The 24964-nt window shown below is 35.7% G+C and overlaps 3 protein-coding genes across 4 annotated transcripts; all 3 read left to right on the top strand.

Annotated features, from left to right (window-relative positions):
* The first annotated feature begins 314 nt into the window (after positions 1-314).
* Positions 315-7315, top strand: LOC110724890 (CWF19-like protein 2). 2 transcript variants are annotated; one of them, XR_002512079.1, is made up of 12 exons: positions 315-511; positions 884-941; positions 1042-1318; positions 1427-1575; positions 2376-2579; positions 2669-2836; positions 3755-4144; positions 4944-5023; positions 5156-5519; positions 5805-6017; positions 6549-6715; positions 6809-6901. XR_002512079.1 is itself a non-coding variant. In XM_021904389.1 (11 exons), exons 2-11 carry the CDS (start codon positions 897-899, stop codon positions 7136-7138), a joined length of 2220 nt encoding a protein of 739 aa, XP_021760081.1. In that variant the 5' UTR covers positions 315-511; positions 884-896; the 3' UTR covers positions 7139-7315. The 2 variants fall into 2 exon arrangements, 1 of the variants encoding a protein (XP_021760081.1); XM_021904389.1 differs by lacking the exon at positions 6549-6715 and having other exon boundaries at positions 6809-7315.
* Positions 7316-13470: 6155 nt separating this feature from the next.
* LOC110724891 (very-long-chain enoyl-CoA reductase-like) lies at positions 13471-17322 on the top strand. Its single transcript, XM_021904390.1, has 4 exons — positions 13471-13840; positions 14002-14041; positions 15228-15982; positions 16910-17322. The coding sequence occupies exons 1-4, from the start codon at positions 13772-13774 to the stop codon at positions 16976-16978; spliced, it is 933 nt and encodes a 310-aa protein (XP_021760082.1). The 5' UTR covers positions 13471-13771; the 3' UTR covers positions 16979-17322.
* A 1659-nt stretch (positions 17323-18981) lies between these two features.
* Positions 18982-22080, top strand: LOC110724892 (actin-1). The gene is made up of 5 exons (XM_021904392.1): positions 18982-19058; positions 20380-20452; positions 20560-20953; positions 21159-21772; positions 21886-22080. The coding sequence occupies exons 2-5, from the start codon at positions 20393-20395 to the stop codon at positions 21949-21951; spliced, it is 1134 nt and encodes a 377-aa protein (XP_021760084.1). The 5' UTR covers positions 18982-19058; positions 20380-20392; the 3' UTR covers positions 21952-22080.
* The last annotated feature ends 2884 nt before the right edge of the window (positions 22081-24964 follow it).

A 24964-nucleotide genomic window follows, 5' to 3' on the forward strand; every position in this document is an offset into this window, starting at 1 on the left:
TAAAAAAACAATAAAAAAAAACAAGAATTGGAGCTTTCCACCGATTAAAATTGATGGAAGCCCCTTCAAAATTCAACAATAGAGGCTAGGATTTTGGAGAGAAAAAGGAGGAAAAAAGAGGAGAGGCGCATTCAATTAAGTAAATTTGAACAAGCCCATAAAAGGCTAAAATTTTCTGCACAATTTCAGCGATAGACTCTCATATGTGACTCAAAAAAAAAAAAAAAAAAAAAAAAAAAAAAAAAAAAAAAGGTTTGCATAGCCAAATTATTGCAACTTTAAATAAAAATAAATAAATAAAAGGAAAAACGAGGGAATATACGTAGTATTTACGGAGTAAATAAATCAAATCAAACCTTAAAACTTTACTCGGGTTTCTCATTCCTCTGATAATTCTAGTTCAAATTCTAGCTTAGTATGATTTCATAAACTGCATCTTTTATCTTGAATCCTCATTTTTCTCTCCGATTTTGTTCTTTGCTTGCTATCAGCTTTCTAGTGCTTTTTCCAGGTAAATTTTGATTTTTTTGGTGTATATAATCCACGATTTATATCGGTATTTTGTGTTTGTTTGAGATGATTCGATCAATTGTGAATTGTTGTAGAAAACTTATTATGAAGATTTCAATTTGATGAATCACATTTGAAATTACTGAGTCGTTTGGTAAAATCATTGAATTTAGGGTTTATAAATTAAATTCTATGCCCTAGGTCATGGAAAATTAGTGAGTCGTTTTGTGATTTTTAATTTCTTAATTTGATGATTTTGCATTAATTGTTAATGCATTTATCTTGTAGTTATATGCCCTAGCTTATTCCATAAAATCATGGAAATTGTTGTAGATATGTTTGTTGATTGAAGCGACTTTTTTTGTATTTTCAGGTTGAGTTGCAACATGCTGTCAGGAGTTAAGCTTATCTCACGGGATCAGGTTGATAAGGTAAAATATGTTATCTCTTCTAATTTCTTCTTTATTGTGATTTGTGAGAGTTTTTGTGATTGATTTTTATGTTGGCGAAACGCATACCCTTTTGTCTCAGGGGAAACTCGAAGAATCGAGTGAATTTAAGAAAGGCGGTCGAAAATCGAGTAGCAAGAAAGAAAAGAGTAGGAGGAAGAAGAAGAAGGGTTCTGAATATAGTAGCTCAGATGATGAAGGGCATGAGAAAATTAGGAAAAGGTCTAGGAAAAAGAAGTGGTACTCTTCTGATGAGTCTTCAGATTCTGAGAGTGGTGAGGATGATAGTAGAGGAAGGAGGAAGCGGAGGAGTAAGGGTAAAGAGAAAGATCGAAAATATGAAGACTCGGATGTGTCTGGTAAATGCTTATGCTATTTTAGATTGCTTATTGATGTAGAGTTGTGGTTTTCATCCCTGAATATTGAAAAGAGGTTAATTAACCGCTTTTTTGTTAAATTGAACATAGATGATGCTGGAGGCCTTAACCCTACAAGTAACATTGATATTGTGAGAAAAGAGATGGGGTTGGACTGGATGTGTAGACCTGCTGAAAGAGCAGGCAATAGTGCTCAGGCAGCGCATGAGGGGAAGCCACTAGAGTCCGGAAGTGAAGAGGTATGCTTAACTAAACCTTCGACATTTATCATGATTCATGATTAATGTCATTGGTGAAGTCAAAGATCAACACTGAAACTGGCTTCGTTAAGTTATTTGATGGTCTGCATAATTTCAATGGTCTTGGTTTCAAGCAGCTATTATTAATTAATATTTCTCATTGACGAGGTGACTTATTATGTGTGGGAATTTAGTCAGATTACCTATAAACAGTATGATAAAAACTTGCTAGCAGCTCTATGCACACGTTTGTCAATTACAAAAACCTTGTTTGAGCAGTAATATAAATATTTAAGTCAATGAAGGTACATCAAAAAGGTTTCACAAAATCATATTGACCTACAGGCTACAAATATTTGAGGTTGATTTAGAATAATTGCACGCAATGTCAAGATTAGTTGCATGAAAGCATCAAGATTGCTGCAGAGTAGATTAGGATAGTGTATATCCAGTTACCCACCGTACTGTGCAAGTTATAGTATGAATCTAAACCATTGACATAATTTATTTAAAAAGACTTTAAGAGTGTAATGGACAAATGGCTTAAGATTATAAAGCTGCAATGTTCTTAGGCAAGGGAGTTCCGACTGTTTGAGTGGACATGACATTGTTGTGGCATTTTATTTTTGAACTTACTTCTTAGCTGCATGTTGCCTTTAACTTTACCTTGAATTTTTCATAGCTTATATTTTTGGAGAACTCAATCATTAAATCATATTTTTGGAGAATTCAATCAATGAAGTATATTTCTGGAGAACAAATATAACATAGGAGAATTAACTTATCTGCTTTTTCATCAGATGCCAAAAAAAAATCCCAGAGAACTGAATCCTTATCTGAGGGACAATGGAAGTGGCTATCCTGAAGATGAAGATCAAACAAAGTCCAGCGGTGACCAACTTTTGTCATCTTCTGTAGTGGGGGATGGTGGAGCAAGCTGGAGAATGAAGGCGTTAAAGCGTGCTCAGGAGCAAGCAGCACGTGAAGGGCGAAATGTTAAAGAGGTATGTTGCACGTCCGCAAACTTTTAGGGTCATGCTAATTGTTAGCCAATTTTCCCCTTATATTAACGATGACAATTACTTTTTTTCAGGTTGTTCAAGAAAGGTGGGGATCTCTTGGTCATCTTGCCGTGTCTGTGGCATCTCATAGTGCTGCTGCTCCACGTGCTCATTTGCATGCTATAAAATCTCGAAGGATGGGAGCAGGTGGGGAAGCTAAATCAGACGCAAACAATGAAAGTAAAAGGGGTATTGAAAAGGTGAGTTATTAATTTACACATGTCACTGACTAGCTCAATTACCTAGTCTGTTATGAGTTATTGATTTATACGAGTTTCTTTATATATCCTGTTAGCCATACCACTGCACTTTGATGCTGTCAATTCACTTCGAAATGGTCTTGCTGAAGTTGGCGTTGCCAATATTGTAATATACTACAAATGCTTGTAAAAAGTTGACTTTTGCACAATTCATATATTATGATTCAAATTTTTTATACTAATTATATTCCCTCCATTATTTTATAGTTGTTCCATTTGACTTTGTACACTATTCATATGTTGTACTTTGACTATATTTTTTTTGTTAACTTATAAAACAATTTTATAGTGTAATATGTAAATGGGTTTGTCTATTTTGTACGTATTATTTTCTTCTTATTAAAATGTTAAAAATTTATGTATTATGTAAATGGATTTGTCTAATTTGTACGTCTTATTTTCTAATTATTAAAATGTTAAATTTTATAAAAAAAGTAATTAAAGATATTAGTGGTTAAAGTTTTATGTGAAACAACTAATAAAACAACGGAAGTAAATAACATATGAGATCATGAAAAATGTTGTTGGATTAGACTCGGTGTTTATTTTTTCTAATAAATTTTTTTCTTCAAATACGCTGCAAAAGTCAAATAGTTGCAACTATTTTAATGTTGAGGAAGTATTGCCAGTAACATTATCTATCATGTCACTGTTGGATTGCAACGGATATTCTCAAGAATGTATAAGTTATAATGAGCTGAACAATTCTTTTGGTTTTATTCATTGTGTAATAGATGTAACTTGGGTATTTTGGGCTTCTGACTTAATAAAGTTGTGTCCAGCTTAATATCCCATATTTGAAAAATCACATAATTTAACATCTTTTTTTTTTTTTTTTCTTAAAAAATTTTCTTACAGGATATCGGGCATGAAAATATGAGGACTATGTCTGCCCGTCATCCTGAGATGAAAGCACCTAAAAATCATGATTCATTATCCTGGGGTAGAAAAAAAGGTCAAAAAATGAGAAGTGAGGATGCTGCAGTGGTCTCAAATGCACTTTCTAGCCTAAACAGCTTTTCTAATGATGGGAATTTTATGAGTGAATTCATGAACCAGCACAAAAAAGCCAAAGGTGACTCTCAAGATGCCTCGAGCTCAAAATCTGATACTATTCGAGAGGCAAATTCTGATTCAGTAATAAAGAGATCTGGTGAAGATAAGCAACCTCTGAGTGCTAATCAACTCGCTGCTAAAGCTATGCAGCTAAGGCTGAAAGGCAAACATGAGGAAGCTGAGAAACTTCTGGTGAGATTCTCTTACATTTTTTTATCTGATGTAGAATACTTCCTCCGTTCTGTTAATATTGCAACAAGGAGGAAATTACGCATCCCAAAACACATTTTATATGCTAAATATCTATAATTGTGTAAGAGTGAAAATTATAAAAAGTTGATATTGTGGAAGTATTTTATGAGACGAATCCAACAAGATCCCACTTGACTATATTTTGCTTAACGTATAACTCATATTATATGGTCAAACAAGAGTGATGATTAGTGCAAAAAGTCCATTGTTGCAATATTAATAGAACGGAGGAAGTATAATATAATATGGCATTTGGATAGGCTGAATCTCAAAATGACGTTATAATGAGGTCGATGAGTATCCTGCTCTTATTTGGCCCATATATTTTTCTTTGATATAAACACATTTGTCTGGAGCAAAATTTGGGAGGATCTTAGGAGATCTGATTTAAAGGTGGCAAATGCCCTAGAAGCTTTAAAATTGCATGTACTTCTTTTTCATGAAGAATAATGAATTTACTTTAATTGGCTTGGATTTGTAAATATAATATTTATTGGAAAGAACATTATGCAAAATATCTATTTGTTGTTGGAGCAGTTCAAAGTGAAGAATAGGGTGTTAAATACTCCTAGTTCCTTAAAAAGGGTGTCTTTACCTTTTTATATATCTTTCCCCTTCCCTCCTAGTCCCCTTTCCTAAAAATACTCCTCCCCCTTCCCCATAATTGTCTCTGTAAGCTATAGAGCTTGGCATTAATGGCTTTGCTTTAACTGGAGCTGTCTGTCTTTATTTTTGCCAGAGAGAAGCTGAAAACAATAAAGTGGATCACGATGCAGGGGAGAGATTAGTGAAACTAAGAAATGATGTCACTTCGAGCAGGTATACATTACATCATTTCTCTTGTTCTTACTTGAAGTGCAAAGTTGCCATGAAACCTTGTGTACATTGTCTGGAATTGTGGCATCATCTTGAAGTGATTCATTGTAACTGGTACATTTATTATATTATTAGATATGTTGTGCAAGAGAAACAGCTGCAACAGAAGGGGAGAGAAGATGATGGTGATAGGCATTTGGCTCAAACGATTATGAAAAATCAGAAATATAGTTTGTCAACTCAGGCTGATGACGAATATGACTTTGATGGAGCACCAGCTAAGAAGAGCAAGAGGAAAGGTGCAGACAATGACAACAGATCACATTCTAAGCAAATTGTGGCGAAGCGCATTGTTACTCAACAGGAGCGATGCCAATTCTGTTTTGAGAACCCAAAGAGACCTAAACATCTTGTTGTGGCTATCGCTAATTTTACTTACCTAATGCTACCACAATTCCAGCCTGTTGCCCCTGGCCATTGTTGCATATCAACATTACAGGTACAATTGTTTTTCCTGTAGATGAGTTGACATTTTTAGCTTCCTGACATTTAATTATCAACAAATATAAATGCATAAAATTGGATCCAGCCTTTTCTGTTCTAGCATTTCATAGATTATTGCCATTAATAACGGCTTTATACATATTTATATGCATGATTATAGGTTATAGCTAATGACTTCAAAATATATTTATTGGATGTGGTGTTTTAAACTTTAAATCATAGATCTGTTTTTGTTGTTTGGTCTTTGTAATTCTAAGTATCTTCGTGTTCATCTAAACAGCATGAATTGGCCACGAGAATGGTAGATGATAATGTTTGGGAAGAAATCCGTAACTTCAAGAAGTGCCTCATTATGATGGCTGCTAAGCAAGACAAAGAAATGATCTTTTTGGAAACAGTGCTTTGGTTGGCACAGCAGCGCCGCCATTGCTTAATTGAGTGCATTCCTTTGCCAAAAGACATTGCAAAAGAGGCTCCTCTTTATTTTAAAAAGGTCAGTTTTCTGCTCAATATACTTTACATGTTAATTTTAGAAGTGTCCCTCAATCGTATGCCCCTCTGCATTGGTGCCTGCCAGATAATGGGGTGTGTTCATTTGCCAAGCTGATGTGGTGCTGTTAAGTGTTTTAAGGATAATGGTCTTTAATAGTTCTGAGATAGTTTTACTAGCTTACACTGAATCTTTGGTCCCTAGTGCTTGTTTATCCATTTTTATCTTCATCTCATTTATTTGTAATCTCCTTCAAATTGGTTCTAAGCGTTCCTAAAAGAAGTACATCAATAATCTCATATGGTTACCCAATTTTGACAAAGCTGCCCAAAACTCCTTTCAGTATCATAAAATGAAAACAAGCTACTCTTTATTTTTCTGTTTTGACTTTCAAATATGTATGAGGGGGGGGGGGGGTTAGGGGTTTTTTTTTTTTGCTGATTTGATTCTAACTAGTCTAGGCATCAATGCATCATCCTTCGGAGGAAAATAAATGGTTAGGATCCTAACACAAAGTATGTGCTTTTGGCCCAGAGCTCAACTGCTCTATGAGAGACAAGGACATACTCTGCCACCTTGCCTTGACTGGGCAGGCCAACATAGTTAGCAGCCAAAATTGTACCTTGCCATTTGCTAAAGATGGGTGAATATCTCAATCTAGTCCCTGCTTGTTCAGCGACATTGTATATTAAGATTAATTTGTGAGTGAATAGTGCAAGAAATTGATGTAATACGTATTTATTTTATTATCCGTGTATTTATTTTATTAATGAGGGAATGATTTAATTTTGCAGGCCATTGATGAGGCTGAAGATGAATGGAGTCAACACAATGCAAAGAAATTGATTGATACAAGTCAGAAAGGGCTTCGTGGTTCAATACCCAAGAACTTCCCCTACTTCCATGTAGAATTTGGGCTAAGCAGGGGATTTGTACATGTAATTGATGACGAAACAGAGTTCAAAAGCAGTTTTGGTCTTAATGTCATTAGGGGTATGCTACAGTCCCAGGATGAAAATATGTATCGTCGTCGTCAGTACGAGTCAATTGAGGTTCAAAGAGAAGCCGTCACTGCATTTGCACGAGACTGGGAACCTTTCAATTGGACTAAACAGCTTGAGTGAGTTAATGAATCAAGTTCAAGTGCTGTTAAACTTGTCTTGGTTTACCAACAGTATATTGTTGATTTGTTGTAGATTTTGAGGAAAAATATTGTACATACGTACTAGAATTTTGACATTTTATTTAACTAGAGAAAAGCTCAATCCCAGAAATAGCAATCAGAATTCTCATTCTTTTAATTGTGAATTGCAAATACTGATGATCCGACTTTTAGAGCGAGAGTAGGTTACTTGATGAACTACTACTGTTCCTATCATGTTTATTTACTAACTAGAAAAATCGGATAGATTGCAAGAATGATACTCATGCATCATGAATTCATGATGAACTTTTGTTAAGCCAAACTATACATGCAAATGAGAAGTCTCACATTAGCCAGTGAAAAGTATTTTCATTCTATCACCTGACCAGCAGAGTGCAACCTTATTTGATAGGGATCCTGTTCCGTATAATTTTACCTCTGAACCCCTGAGTTCCAATGATATCGGCCCTCTGAATCCCTGAGTTCCAACCATATTAGTGGGATGACCTATGAAAATGTGTTCAGAGTGGGATTAACATCAGCAACCATGTAAGCATGATCAGGTTTGCTGTTGCATAATCAAATTTGGAGAGAGGGGGTGGGGGGTTGTGGTTGGGTCTGTGGTGGGCTGCGCTACCATTGCTCACCTGTTTGATACATTTCACCATTATTTATTTTGTATGTTTGATTAGACTTTGATTACTAAGCTAAATATGTTTTGTCCTCCTGGCTCGTAGTTTATTTCAGGCCTTGCAGTGATATAGGCATGTCCAAGTGAAGGGCCAATATCACTGCAGGCCAAATCGCAAAAACGTAGTGTGCACAACTACACAAGGGACCTCCTAAGCTGCATTAGGTCTCCAGTTCTCTGGTAGAGTGATTTATTCTGGATATCCATTATGTTCTATAAAATATTTAAACCAAAATATAATGTTCATGAGTATCGAGTATGGTGCAGCGATGGACTGAGGTCGGGAAGTTGCTGTCACAAAGTAAACTGTTTGATCTCTACTTGAGGTTTGCAGTTTGCTGAACCAGTAGTTAAAATAGAAAACTTGACAACAATTCGAGGTAAAAGGGATTGGTTATTTGTAAGTTCAATAGGTTTTTTTGTAAGTTCAATAGGTTAATGCAATGTGATTAGCTCTATAACGTCAACAACATCAACTCTATATTTCCCACATTGTTAATTTACAAAGCCTACATCAAGTTTATAAACACTTGAGCAGCATATGATGGATATGACTTTACTTGATCAGAGCGTGATTAACAGCTACCTTTGTTTCTCGGACCACTGGTGCCGTAGATGATCGTTCCCCGGCTACTTTGTGAGCTTGGGATGGTCACACGGTTGTCTGACAGACTCCAAAATTTTTGTGCAGCCTATGATTTTTTAAATAATTTTTTGGGGAGAATGAATAATGTAATTGTAACAACAAAGTTTGATTATATTGCATACATTGCAAGCTACTAAGATAACTACATGGCTCACAAATTGTATTGGGTGCAAGTATTTACGACAATATACAATGATCATATAATGGATCCCTTTAAACGACTAATTTACCGTTTACAACTTGCACCGATTTAATTAACTAAAGCTTACCACGAGCATTTATGAGAATATATAATGATCATATATGGATCCAAACGGCATGATATGACCCCGAGATTTATCCTCTAAAATCTCAATGCTTTTCGACACCAGGCCTCGAAACATTCGAAATTTCTCAAAAAGCGTGGATATTAGCCTTCAATGTTAGAATTTTTTTTACTTTTTTGGCCCGGATAAAAAAATTGCCGAAATGTTTACCATGGTCCCAAATACCCTCCGCGAGTCCAATTGGGTGGGTGGAACGATCCAATTTGCCTTTAAACGACCAATTTACCGGTTTACAACTTGTTACGATTTTATTAATTCAAGTTTACCACGAACATTTATGACAACAAATAATGATCAAAAATGGTTCCAAACGACATTATATGACCCTGAAATGTATTCTCTAGAATTTTAAGACTTTTCGACACCAGTTCTCGAAGACTCCAAAAATTCTCAAAAAGCGTGGATATAGCCTTCAATTTTTGAATTTTTTGACTTTTTTCGCATAGAAATAAAAATTGTCGAAATATTTACCATGGTCCCTAATACCCTCTGGGAGTCCAATTGGGTGGGTGGAACCATCCTATTTGTCTTTAAACGACCAATTTATCGGTTTACAACTTGCATTGATTAAATTAACTCAAGCCTACTACGAACATTTATGAAAACATATAATGATCATATATGGTTTCAAACGGCATTATATGACTCCGAGATGTATCCCCTAAAATCTCAAGCATTTTCGACACCGGTCCCCAAAACCTCCAAAAATTCTCAAAAAGCGTGAATATTAGCCTTTAATTTCGGAATTTTTTCACTTTTTTTCGTCCGGAAATAAAAATTGTCGAAATATTTACCATGATCCCTAATACCCTCTGGGAGTCCAATTGGGTGGGTGGAACCATCTAATTTGCCTTTAAAGGACCAATTTACCGGTTTACAACTTGTTACGATTTTATTAATTCAAGTCTACCACGAACATTTATGACAACATATAATGATCATATATGGTTCCAAACGACATTATATGACCCTGATATGTATTCCCTAAAATATAAATACTTTTCTACACCGGGCCCCGAAACCTCCAAAATTTCTTAAAAAGCGTGGATATTAGCCTTCAATTTTGGAATTTTTCACTTTTTTTTTGCCCGAAAATAAAAATTACAGAAATGTTTACCATGGTCCCCATTATCCTCCAGGAGTCCAATTGGGTGGGTGGAACCATCTAATTTGCCTTTAAAAGACCAATTTACCGGTTTACAACTTGTTACGATTTTATTAATTCAAGTCTACCACGAACATTTATGACAACAAATAATGATCATATATGGTTCCAAACGGCATTATATGACCCCAAGATGTATCTCGTAAAATCTAAAGACTTTTCGACACCGGGTCCTGAAACTTCCAAAATTTCTCAAAAAACGTGGAGATTAGCCTTCAATTTTGGAATTTTTTTAACTTTTGTTCGCCCGAAAATAAAAATTACAGAAATGTTTACCATGGTCCCCATTACCCTCCAGGAGTCCAATTGGGTGGGTGGAACCATCCTATTTGTCTTTAAACGGCCAATTTATCGGTTTACAACTTGCATTGATTAAATTAACTCAAGCCTACTACGAACATTTATGAGAACATATAATGATCATATATGGTTTCAAACGGCATTATATGACTCCGAGATGTATCCCCTAAAATCTCAAGCATTTTCGACATCGGTCCCCGAAAGCTCCAAAATTTCTCAAAAAGCGTGGATATTAGCCTTCAATTTTGGTCACTTTTTTTTGCCCGAAAATAAAATTTGTCGAAATATTTACCATGGTCCCTAATATCCTCCGGGAGTTCAATTGGGTGGGTGGAACCATCTAATTTGCCTTTAAAGGACCAATTTACTTGTTTACAACTTATTACGATTTTATTAATTCAAGTCTACCATGAACATTTATGACAACAAATAATGATCATATATGGTTCCAAACGGCATTATATGACCCCGATATGTATCCCATAGAATTTCAAGATTTTTCGACACGGGGCCTGAAACCTCCAAAATTTCTCAAAAAACGTGGATATTAGATTTCAATTTTGGAATTTTTTTGACTTTTTTTCGTCCGGAAATAAAAATTGCCGAAATGTTTACCATGGTCCCTAATACCCTTTGGGAGTCCAATTGGGTGGGTGGAACAATCCAATTTGCCTTTAAAGGACCAATTTACCGGTTTACAACTTGCACCGATTTCATTAATTCAAGCCTACCACGAACATTTATGACAACAAATAACGATCATATATGGTTCCAAACGACATTATATGACCCCGAGATGTATTCCATAGAATTTCAAGACTTTTAACACGGGGCCTCAAAACCTCCAAAATTTGTCAAAAAGCGTGGATATTAGCCTTCAATTATGGAATTTTTTGACTTTTTTTTTCGCTCCGAAATAAAAATTGCCGAAATGTTTACCGTGGTCCCTAATACCCTCCGGAACCATTCAATGTGCTTTTAAACGGCCAATTTAATTATCTTACACCGAACCCGACGTGAACCGAAATTTATCCAATACAATTTGATTAGGTATTGGGTGCAAGCAGCCAAGCATTGTTGTTGTGAATCTGACTTCTCAAGTTTCACATCCTTTGTTTCAGATTTTGTAGTTATATAAAGCTAAACAGATTTAAGGACATAAGGTGATTTCAAGAGCCTCTTATCTGAAAGCTAAACTTGATTTAACGAGAGGTCTGTTGAGTCGTAAATTCTAAATTCTACAGGTGACCATCAATGATCAATCCATCTCTACACCATATCTCATAGGACAAAGGATTTACTGGAAGGATAACTATTATATGCAATTTTCTTAGGGGATTTTTTTCTTCTTCTGAGTAGACAGTTGAAAGTATGCTCGATTGGTATTATTTTTGTAAAATGGAAACTCTTTATTATTGATGATATGGGGAATACTGGAATAGTACTTATAGAAGCATAACATACTTTTTAGATTTTCTGATTGTCACAATAGGCATAACATGTCTACTTATTTAGGCTTCAGGTTTTGGTAATGGTATGATCATCTCAGATATGCTATGTGAAGTAGGTTGTGGAGTTTAAAAGGGTTCTTATAATCTTATCATATGCTGAAGTTAAACAATCCCTTTTAACTTAGTGACAGTGAATTGTACTGGTAGTGTAAGTAGAGACTAGAGAATGAACTTGTTTCAGTAGTCCTCTTGGTCAGAGAAAGAAATTTAAAGGGGCACGAGGCATGTGCACAAGGGCAAGGCTTAAAACATATTACCCTTTAAAAGTACCTATTTTTTTTTACTGTTGAGGGTAGCATCTTGGCTTGCCTTAGAAAGACAAGATAGCACAAGCACAGGTAAGACAAGGCGAGACTTCTTAAGATATGATAACATTGGAGTGGGTAATGGCATGAATGAGATGGTTCCTGTCACCAAGGACTCTTGAGATTGTTTCGGTAGTTCTCTTGTGTTCAGGCACCAAGATGTTTCCGTGCTCCGACGTTCCATCCATAATCAAATTACTCCGTATAAATGAAACTTAAACATTTGTCGTTTTTTCAAGAAGCAACAATGATATGATAAATATCCAAGACTTGCAGTCCCACAAAACCCCTATATTCATCCATTGATGATCCTTTAGCTCTCCTTGCTTTTTCATTCATCTCTAGAAAAATAATTCACCTTTACAATTGAATAAAACTGTCCCACATAGACAAATCAAAATATAATTATCCCATATCGAAACACTAGAAAGTAGAAACAAGGAAGGGGTTACTATAAAAAAAAACATAAACAAATGTCTAATATTGATTTTGGGCTGCAATAGCCTGACTTTTTTGTTTGCGTTGGTTTTCTAACGGTTGATGATGTAGGATTGGAGGCTAACTAATTTCAACTAATTCATGGCACTACGTATAATAGAAGGAAATTAGGAGCAGAACTAAACTGAATTTCAACGTATGAGAACAAGCCTTTAGTGTCACTTAAAATGACAAATGTGACAAACATTTTCATCGTACTTCCTCCGTTTTTTTTATTGCACCATGAGAGATTTCATGCTTGCCAATGCATTTTTTTAACCATTAATATCTTCAATTATACTTTTGTAAAAATTATAAAAATTTGATATTTGAAAAGAATATTTCGAGACGAATCTTACTAGATTCCACATGACTATATTTTTCTGAATGAGTAAATCACAAATCTCAAAGAAGATTAAGTGAATAGTGTAAAAGTCCTAATGGTGTAATAAAATAAAAACGGAGGAAGTATTACGTTGTATACACTTAATGTCGCTTAAAATGACAAATGTGACAAACATTTAGGGATAGAGGGAGTGACAAACATTTAGGGATAGAGGGAGTGACTTTTTTGGTTTATTTCCATTTAGATGATGTTGTGTAGATTAAATTCACAGATGACAAGTAAATATGAGAAGAAATTATGTGAGTTCGGACATATGGTGAGACGGATATTAGTCATTGCACATTTCCTACGATATAAATTTTGAATATATCATATTATGAATTGATTAAAATAGGGTTACAAAGTGTTGATTAATCAAATTGTTAATCGTAAACCAAAACACGCTCAACATGACCCGACCTATTGCCAGCTCTTATATAGCCAAATTGGAATCCAATTGAATACTTAAATTAATAAGGAGCTTGGAGGCATGATGTAGTGCATCAAATAAATTGACCTCATTCATAAGAGGCCATGCTCAATAAACGGGTGGTTGATCAGTTTTGGGGAAGTTAGGTATTAAGATTTCCTACTCCTAACTACACACCATTAATATGACAAGCTAATTATAGCCCAATTATTTGCCCTTTTAAACCAGGAATTTCTCTCTCTTATCAACTGACTACTTCGTTATGCTCTAGATTTAAGCTCATCATTTGGATCTCCGCCAAAATTACCCAGAAAAATTAAAAGGGTTTGCTGCAAATTCAATCTTCTGTACTGGGTTTCTCTTAATCTTCTCCCAAAATGAAGGTTTTGGTTGTGACGCGTAGTGGGAAGGAGTTATTGAAGGGCGGAATCGAGCTCAATGATTCGGTAATTTTGTCTCTCCATTTCTTGATTTTGTGTTCATTTTTCACTCAAATTATGGTTTTTAGCTTATTGGTATGAATTAATGTTATACTGAGTGATGGAATTTTGGCATGATTTTGTGATTTGTTTAGTGATTTTGTTTCTGGGTTTGTTTTGGTTTGCAGGCGACTGTTTCTGATCTACAGGAAGCAATTCACAAGAGAAGTAAGTATTTTTACCAATTACAGCCATTGTTTGCTAATTAATTATACGAGTACGTTTTATGGTTTTGGCTATTTTTGTATGATGAGCTTGAAACTAAGCATGTACTAACATTTACACCGTAGAAAGAGTTTAGGAATTGAAAGCTAGATGTGACTTATGTGAGTTTTGTAGTGGATTAAGGTAATTTTAAGGTAGTACCCGTGTTGGATCGTCAACGCCACGACATAAGTAGGACACTTTGACATTAATGAGCCAAAATCATGAAAACTTTCAACAAAATAGTCGAGTTTTGCACTTTGACACAGGTGATTAGTAGTCTAGTACCCAAGTTTGACTAACATAGGTTTATAATCATGTTACATTGCTGACTTTCCAAAGGAAAAGTGCTTTAAACCATGGCCTAAGTTGGTAGTTATGCTAGAAAGAAGGAAAAAAAAAATCTTTATAACTTTGCCAAGTCCTTTCTCTTCAAATTGATGAATAACCCATTGATTATATGAAGTTGAGTTCCCTTGTTTCCTTATTTGACAGTAGAGTCTACTCATTGAACAATGTTTACAAGATTGATATGTAATATGTAACTGCCTGGCCTATTTATGAGGTGATTTTGAATGAATGATCCTATAGAGGACAGACGTTGCTTAAAATGTCGAGATGAATGTTAATGGATTGCAAGTGCGAGACATTTTTTGTCAGGGAAGGAGCAGTATGTTAAGCTCTTAATTTGGGGAGTAGTTCTATTTTCATAACCTTCCGGAAATCATATCACTTGGGACTCTGGATTGAAACTGTGAAAACAAGCCATAAATTTTAGAAACTGATGTTATCATGCAATACTTGATAGCAACGTATTAATGAAGTTTAGAGGTATGGTATTAGTTTTGAACTGTGTCTGATGTAGAAATTATCTTATTGGCGTAGGTAAAGGTTTTTCAGGGAAAAATAGCATTTTGGCTATTGCAGTCAGCGGTTTTTGTTTTTTGCTAACCCTGGGATGACTTGCAGTAGGTAGTGGCATTGTTTAGTGTTTTTTTGTTTTTTCCCCTCTTGAGTTAGAGATAGTGAAAGAACATCAAAAGGTTTTCAATTGATTAATTTGATGAATTATTTATCAATATTTCATTTCCATTTTTGGTTTTCTTTGGCTATGTTGCCTCCTGATTCTTGAATATGATTTGCCTTGTAGCCAAGAAATATTATCCTTCCAGACAACGTTTAACTCTTCCTGTCCAACCGGGATCAAAGGAAAGACCAGCTGTCCTAAACAGCAAGAAGAGCCTCAAAGAGTATTCTGATGGTAATTCAAACACCTTAACTGTGGTGTTCAAGGACCTGGGACCCCAGGTTTCTTACCGTACTCTTTTCTTTTTTGAGTACTTGGGTCCTTTGGTAATCTACCCCATTTTTCACTACCTCCCTGTCTATCGGTTCTTTGGCTACAAAGAGGAGCGTGTCATACACCCAGTGCAGACGTATGCTTGTTATTATTGGTGTTTTCACTATTTCAAACGTATCATGGAAACATTTTTTGTGCATCGCTTCAGCCATGCAACTTCTCCTCTGTCCAATGTGTTCCGCAATTGCTTGTACTACTGGACCTTTGGAGCTTTCATTGCATACTACGTGAATCATCCACTCTACACCCCTGTTAGTGAGCTGCAATGGAAGATTGGATTTGGATTTGGGTTGCTCTGCCAGCTTTCAAACTTCTACTGTCATATCTTGTTGAAGAATCTGCGGAGGCCTGATGGAAATGGAGGTTACCAGATACCTCATGGGTTTTTGTTCAATATTGTGACTTGTGCCAACTACACCACAGAGATTTATCAGTGGGTAGGCTTCAATATTGCTACCCAAACTGTGGCAGGTTATGTCTTTGCCGTGGTTGCTGCCGGTATTATGACTAACTGGGCACTTGCGAAGCATAGGCGTCTCAAGAAGGTAATGTCTACAATCTTCCCCTAACGTGAATGAATAAATCCCTTTTTGAAATGCTAAATATTGCAAGTAGCCTGTGTCCCACTGAACTGACTAAAACAAACATAAACGCACACACAGACACACACACACACACACACACACTAGAAGAGAAAAGAAAAAAGGTGGTTTGGGGGGGGGGGGCGGGAGGGGTTGAACTTTCTAGAGTATGTTAGGAGGCATTTTTAATGTAGTAGCATATCTACACTCAAGCTCTTCCTTTAGGGGTAGGATTGACGAGGCAGAGACCCACATGCACATATTTGGTTATGCTGTGAAACTAAACTTCTAGTGACATGGATTCCACCAGAATGCTGGCCCTTAGGGGGAGGGGGGTAAGCTTCATTTTTTAAGACTCCTTTATATAGCAACTGGTAAAGTAAGATTTTTGTTCATTGTCAATTTAACACATAAGTGATGATTTTGTAGCACATAAACTCATAGAGTCGTTGCTGTTCTGATTGATCAAAATAACAATCATAGTAGAGAAAGTCACTTGAGCCTTTTTCTTGGATAGACCATGAGGAAGCTTAAGTAGATATGGAGCCTTCTTTAGCCTAGACACTGGGCACACCAACTAAGCAACTACTTTGTCTCTCAAATATCTGTCACTTAAAAATATATGCGAAGTACATTTTACCGTTTAGATGACCATATAGCAACAATAATGGTTTATTATGGCTTATTTGACCACTGTGTTCTCAATTTTTAAGAATCCCTCTTGTAATTGTGAACACTGAAGCAAAATCTGAGAAGCAGTATTCTCTTTAAAATACTTGTGTATCTTCAGCTTTATAGCAGTTTACAGGCTTCTCATGATTACAATTAGTGTACTAAGTTTGTTTCCACCTTTATCTTTGTATCTCATCTCCTTTGTTCTTGTTCCTGCAGTTGTTTGACGGTAAGGATGGAAAACCCAAGTACCCACGCAGATGGGTGATATTGCCTCCATTCCTGTAGAAAAGAGCTGCAGTAGATTTCCTGGATCGACACTGTCTCCATCGTTCTGTCCCTGTTTGAGTTAGCCCAATAATTCAAGCTACATCTTACTATAAGTTATTCAAGCTTCATGTTCAAGCTACTCGATTAATCATGTTCTCGTTGCTGCAAACTTACTTCAGTGTAGTAATCAATCCTGTCACATCTCTAGATCATTCAAGTAAACTTGTATCCCTATTTTTGTATCTCCATAAGTTTTTCTTTGTTTCCCGTCTTTCAGGATAATGAAATAGCATTCGAAACCAATCATATTAATACCTTATTTATCAATGCTTAAACATATCTTAATTTTAAACCTTTCTGTCAATCAATTTAGTGATAATTTTGTTACTTTTTTCCTATCTTTACAATGAGAAATGTTGGCCTTAAAGTTGGATCTGCCTTTTTTTCCTGCTTTAGAATTTTATAATTCCTTTATAATATGAACGTGCAATATGCACATACTATTGTTAGCCTGTAAGGTCTGTAGGTATCTCCAGCTAAGAAGAATGCAGAACTTTATTTTTTTTGTTGCAAAGAATGCAGAACTTTATAATTGTAATGATTTCATACATTCTGTTATTGTTACCTCTTTTTTTTTTTTTTTTTTTTTTTTTTTTTTTTCTTTGTGATGGTTGGTATTAAAATTATATATTTACATAATTTTCCAGCCAACTTTATATAATAATGGATCGCACTAATGTCTCACATCAGGAATCTATTTGTCATGGACATGAAATCTGTTAGAATCTTTTATCCTAGTATATAATTATATATTGCTCAATATAGGTTTTGTGTAATGGTCAAATATACAATTCTTAACCATATCCTTACATTCTTTTCTAGATTATTACTCACAACTTATTAGACGTTTTAATCTAACTTTTTCTCTAACATTCTCTTCACATGGGAATCCCGAAAGTTAATACTCTTGTAATCGATAATTCATGTTAATCAATGATTCAATGTAAGCTAATCTAATAAATCTTGTCAAATGCATAACATAACATAAAATCAATTCGACATCCATCAACCCTTTACTCTTTCTTTTTTTTTTTTTTTTTCTTTTCTTTTTTTTTTCTTTTTTTTTTTAAAAAAAACAATACCTTGTAGAATAAGACAGTAGCCACCACAAAATGTATTTTGCACCAAATTTTTCATTATTTTTTTTCCCTCAAAAGTTTTTGTGAGTTATGGTTTGAGCCTTTGAGGCATAACAATCCATAAAAACTAAAAATATATGGAAATATTGACAATAAAAATATGACTTACTTCCTCCATGCCAGAGTAACTGTACGTTGGACTTTTTTCACTATTTAAGTATTATATATTAGCTTTAACTTTAGTTTTTTTTATTAACACAATAGCAACATATATTAATATATTATCATCAAATACTACCTCCGTTACATATTATTTGCAACGATTAGACATTTTCCCTCTTTACTTTATGTCAAATCGTTGCAAATAATGTGTAACGGAGGTAGTATATTGTTAGAAAGGTATTGATATAAATTTTCATAATACTTTTTTTTAATAAATTTCATATATATAAAGTTTGACTGTGTCAGTTATTCTGAAACACAGAGAGTGTTGTCTGTAAACAAACTAATTAGAATCACCAATACTATTATACAAAGTTTTATTTTTTCATTATTATTAAACAAAGATTTGTATCAACAAATTATGGACATATCCTTTAATTAAAAAATAAAAAGTAATTATTAATAATGTTAAAGAATTAATTTTTTCAAAAAAAGAAGGGGGAAGGGAAGAAAGCAAAGAAGTGGGGGCCAAAAGCGTAATTTACAGCAAGAGATTGACTGGGAAATCGCGGGACCGCTCACATACACACTCAGTATCACCACCTTCCATCGTTGCTTACGTGTCATTAAATCCGAAGATCCAGGCTGTACAAACGGACGGCGGAGATGTCACAGCGACCTTCTTAAAATATATTCCTCTGCAATTCCCCCATTTCTTCTCATTTTCCCTCCTCTCTCTCTCTCTCTTTCATTCATCTTCGACGTTTTCTCCCTCCTCCACTTTCTCTCTCTTCAAGGTATCATCAATTTCTCTCTCTTAATCAATTTTGATTCATTTGTTTGCTCTTTTAATCTTTGATCATCGACATTTGCTTTTTTGTTGCGCATTTTTTTGGTTCAATTTGTCATAATTTTGAGGTGATTTTTTTATTTTGCTATTCAAGGTCTGAATTGATCATCATTTTAGAGAATTTGATTTTTTTTTATTCCAATTTGATAATCGGCATTGTTTTTAATGCCGCAATTTTCGGTTTGATTTGATTTTTTTTTTCTTCTGAGTTTTCCATTTCATCAGAATGCCGGCTGATTTTTCTGATCATTTTGATGAATTTGATGTTAAAATTTGTTAATATGTATGGTTTTGTATGAACATTGTCAGAAGATGATCAAATTGAAAGAATTTGGCTAATCAATGTAGATTTCTATGATCTGAGGCTAGTTTGTAATCGTCAATTCGAAAGCATTTGGTTTGATAAATCTGCAATCATGAGATAATTTTGATTATGTTCTTTATGATTTAAATGTGGTAGCTTTTGTTCATCGTCGTCTTTTATTTATTGTACTCCGTAACATTCACAAGTGAATCCTGAGAGATGGTAGAATCTAGCTTGTGATTTGTGAGGTACTTCAGAAGAATTCTTAGGAGGATTGATTAATTGATTGTATACATTGTAAAAGATAAACAATTGGAGTGAGGGTGTGGTAAGACAGTGATGTATGATAAGCGCGACTGACTCTGCAAGATTAAAATGCAAGTTGCCTAAGATGTAGATGTCTGCAGCATATTCTTTATGTCGCGTTTGTTAGGAATTTCTGCAACAGCTTGTAATCTACACCCCTCTAAAGTTTTGATGAATCATACTCCGTAATGTTTTGAGACATTTCCAGGGTACAGCACAATTGGAATAAGAAACAAACTCGTACATTTAATCAATTCTTAGGAAGTTATGAGGTGGAATGGCACATGTAAATTGAGTATAGACTATAGAACAGATAGAGCCTGAACATGTAAAAATGATCTTTTTGAATTTAAGGTGGATTGGGAGAGATCAACCTAGAAAGACTGGAGGGGATTTGATGGCCCTTCAAAGTCTTAAGTAGGACGGAAATTTGGTTGTCTTCTGTGCTTTCCTGTGAAAGGGCTTATTTTTAAGCACTAAATTTAATGCTTTGTTTATGAATATGTTGGCCTGTCGGTCCAGACTCCAGAGATTGTAAATTAAATTACCAATTTTATACTGTTTTACAAGAACTCATTAGTTAGCACGATGCCTCATTAGTTACAGTAACTGTGGCGTTATCAATCATGATCTGTAGCTGATTTTGGTTTAATTTCAGCATACTATAAAAGATGGCCGACGGTGAGGACATTCAGCCACTTGTCTGTGACAATGGAACTGGGATGGTTAAGGTAATTGTCCAACTCTGGCTATGTTCAGTTTAGCTGATGTTTTCCATGACAAATTTTTATTTAATATCTTCCCACATTTATCATAAAACGAATTATTATTTTTTCAGGCTGGATTTGCCGGAGATGATGCTCCTAGAGCTGTCTTCCCAAGTATTGTTGGTCGTCCCCGTCACACTGGTGTCATGGTTGGCATGGGTCAGAAAGATGCTTATGTTGGAGATGAAGCTCAATCCAAGCGTGGTATTCTCACTTTGAAGTACCCTATTGAGCATGGTATTGTGAGCAATTGGGATGATATGGAAAAGATATGGCATCACACTTTCTACAATGAGCTACGTGTGGCTCCAGAAGAGCACCCTGTTCTTTTGACTGAAGCACCTCTAAATCCTAAGGCTAATCGTGAAAAGATGACTCAGATAATGTTTGAGACTTTTAACACCCCTGCTATGTATGTTGCAATTCAGGCTGTTCTTTCTCTATATGCCAGTGGACGTACAACAGGTAAGCTGTCAAAGATAGATGTGCAGCTTCAATTTTTGTTGGTGTAATATTTTCTAACACCTGAACACCGTCTGTTCAATAATGATTTCATGACCACATTTCCCTTGATTATTCATATTCCATCTGTTCAAAATACTTTGCCTGCATAATGCTCAGAATTCTACACAGCAGAACTTCATGTTGCGATATTCTCTGATCCATGCAGGTATTGTGCTGGATTCTGGTGATGGTGTCAGTCACACTGTCCCCATCTATGAAGGATATGCCCTCCCACATGCTATCCTTCGTCTTGACCTTGCTGGTCGTGACCTGACAGACCACTTGATGAAAATCCTCACTGAGCGTGGATATTCTTTCACCACCTCAGCTGAGCGAGAAATTGTAAGGGATATGAAGGAAAAGCTTGCCTACATTGCCCTTGACTATGAGCAGGAAATGGAGACAGCCAAGACTAGCTCTTCAGTTGAGAAAAGCTATGAACTCCCCGATGGGCAGGTCATCACTATTGGAGCTGAGCGCTTCCGTTGTCCTGAGGTTCTCTTCCAGCCATCATTCATCGGAATGGAAGCAGCTGGTATTCATGAGACTACATATAACTCTATCATGAAGTGTGATGTGGATATCAGGAAGGACCTATACGGAAACATTGTCCTCAGTGGTGGTACTACTATGTTCCCTGGTATCGCTGATAGAATGAGCAAGGAAATCACAGCCCTAGCCCCCAGCAGCATGAAGATCAAGGTAGTGGCACCTCCTGAGAGAAAATACAGTGTTTGGATCGGAGGTTCCATCTTGGCATCACTCAGTACATTCCAGCAGGTGGGCAGCTTTGAATTTGCTCATGGACATAAACAAAATTTCATACTTTGTTTTTACAGACATTACTATCTTATCTATTTCCTGAACCTAATATGCTATAAACTATGTTACAGATGTGGATTGCAAAGGCCGAGTACGATGAATCTGGGCCATCAATTGTCCACAGAAAGTGCTTCTAAGCTTCTTGACGAAATGGGTGCAAATGCTACTTCAGATCGTCATCTTTTTAATAAAAGACCCTATTATAAGCTTTCAAGTACAGAAAAAACCTGCTGTTCATGCAATTTTTTGTTTATTTATATGTTGATTCTCACATAGTGTAGTGATGACTATGAGAAGGTGAGGAGTTGTTTAAAAATTGTTAAATTCTTTTTAAGTGAGTAATTTTTGGAAGTTCAATCAAATCCTTTGCAATTTTTTCTATACGTCTCAATGTGCCTGCTCTGCCATGTTATTGCAATAATAGCGCCTCTAAATGCATTCTGCTTGTCTGATTTCAAAGTAAAACTCCACCCATGCATCAAAATGAAAGTGAATGTGGGGGTCATATAATGTTGTTTGAACCATATAGGCCACTAGTCGGTTAACATAAATGCTTGTGATGACCTTGAATTAATGAAGAAGACGTTAATGAAGAAGACCTTGAGTTAAATTGTAAGACAAATACTATCCAAAATGAACTCCTAGGGTTTTATGGGGTCCATAGAAAGCATATCAATAATCAACACTTTTTTACGAATTTTAAGAATTTTTTCCAAAATTAAAAAGAATGTAAAGGGTAATCCTTGGGATCATATAATCCTATTTGGAACCATATATTGTCATTTTGCCACTAGACGGTCACTAAAAAAACCTATATTGAGGAAAACAATAAGAACATCCGACACATCCTTTTAAGTAGAGCTGTCAATTCGGATAAACGGGTCAGGTCTGGGTCGGATAAGAGTGAGTCGGGACAACTCGGGTCGGGTAAGAGTGAGTTGGGTCAACTCGGGTCGGGTCAATTTAGATTAACTCCATAACCTATGCGGGTCGTGTTTGGGTTGGTTCATGCTTGAGTCGAGTCACGTCGGGTCATAATTCTTATCGGGTTTGGGTCGGGTTTAGGTCGGATTAATAATAGGTCGGTTTACATTCGGGTCGGGTGAACAACAGGTCAGGTTTAATTCGGGTTTTCACGAGTTAAAACGGGTTAGGGTAATTATCGGGTTCGAGTCGGGATCGGTTCAAGTCAATAATTTGCGGGTTAGAATCAGGTCAGGTCATTCTCGGGTTTGAGTCGGGTTCGATTCAAGTCAATAATGCGTATTATAATCAGGTTGGGTCATTCTCGGGTTCAAGTCGGGTCATTCTCAGGTTCAAGTCGGGTCATTCTCGGGTTCAAGTCAGGTTCTGTTCAAGTCAATAATTTGCAGGTAACAACCAGGTCGGGTCATTTCCAAGTCAGGTCATATTCGGGTTCAACTAACTATAAATACATAATTATCATTTTTATCAAGCTAACTATTTCCTTCGACTATAATATATATGGCAATATACTAGGGAAATATAGTCTATAATTTACGAAGATAATTATCTTCTTTGAACGTACAACAAATATATATTATATTTAACTCTTAAATTTGAGGATGATGCTCCTTTCTTTTGTTGGCCTGCACCGGCTTGGTATCCCAAGACAAAATGCTGTGATCAACAATAATAAGGTGGTCTAAATTGCATTTAAGGTGATTTGAAATCGGGTCAGGAAAAATTTGGGTTGAATTTAGGTCAGGTCAATAACAAGTCGTGATAATTTTGAGTCAGGTTAATAACAGATCGGGTTGAATTTTTGGGTTGAGTAAGTAATAGGTATGGTAAAATTTGGATCGGGTCAATAACAAGTCGGGTTGAATTTAGGTCAAGTCAATAACAAGTCGGGCTGATTTCAGGTCGGTTTGTAACAGGTTGGGTTAAATTCGAGTCAGGATAGTAAGAAATCGGGTTAAATTCGGGTTTTGAAGGGTTAAAACGAGTTTGGATAAATTTCGGTTCACGTCGGTTTCGGTGCAAATTAATTAAATTGGCCGTTTAAAAGCACATTGAATGGTCCTGGAGGGTATTAGGGACCACGGTAAACATTTCGGCAATTTTTATTTCGGACCGAAAAAAAGTCAAAAAATTCCATAATTGAAGGCTAATATCCACGCTTTTTGACAAATTTTGGAGGTTTCGGGGCCCCGTGTTAAAAGTCTTAAAATTGTATGGGATACATCTCGGGGTCATATAATGTCGTTTGGAACCATATATGATCGTTATTTGTTGTCATAAATGTTCGTGGTAGGCTTGAATTAATGAAATCGGTGCAAGTTGTAAACCGGTAAATTGGTCCTTTAAAGGCAAATTGGATTGTTCCACCCACCCAATTGGACTCCCGAAGGGTATTAGGGACCATGGTAAACATTTCGGCAATTTTTATTTCCGGACGTAAAAAAAGTCAAAAAAATTCCAAAATTGAAAGCTAATATCCACGTTTTTTGAGAAATTTTGGAGGTTTCAGGCCCCGTGTCGAAAAATCTAGAAATTCTATGGGATACATATCGGGGTCATATAATGCCGTTTGGAACCATATATGATCATTATTTGTTGTCATAAATGTTCATGGTAGACTTGAATTAATAAAATCGTAATAAGTTGTAAACAAGTAAATTGGTCCTTTAAAGGCAAATTAGATGGTTCCACCCACCCAATTGAACTCCCGGAGGATATTAGGGACCATGGTAAATATTTTGACAATTTTTATTTCCGTGTGAAAAAAGTGAAAAAATTCCAAAATTGAAGGCTAATATCCACGTTTTTTGAGAATTTTTGGAGGTTTCTGGGACCGGTGTCGAAAATGCTTGAGACTTTAGGGGATACATCTCGGAGTCATATAATGTCGTTTGAAACCATATATGATCATTATATGTTCTCATAAATGTTCGTAGTAGGCTTGAGTTAATTTAATCAATGCAAGTTATAAACCGGTAAATTGGTCATTTAAAGGCAAATAGGATGGTTCCACCCACCCAATTGGACTCCTGGAGGGTAATGGGGACCATGGTAAACATTTCTGTAATTTTTATTTTCGGGCGAAGAAAAGTAAAAAAGTTTCCAAAATTGAAGGCTAATGTCCACTCTTTTGAGAAATTTTGGAGGTTTCGAGTCCCGGTGTCG

This window comes from Chenopodium quinoa, unplaced genomic scaffold (assembly GCF_001683475.1).
Source record: "Chenopodium quinoa cultivar QQ74 unplaced genomic scaffold, ASM168347v1, whole genome shotgun sequence".
In the NCBI taxonomy this organism is placed as follows: domain Eukaryota; kingdom Viridiplantae; phylum Streptophyta; class Magnoliopsida; order Caryophyllales; family Amaranthaceae; genus Chenopodium; species Chenopodium quinoa.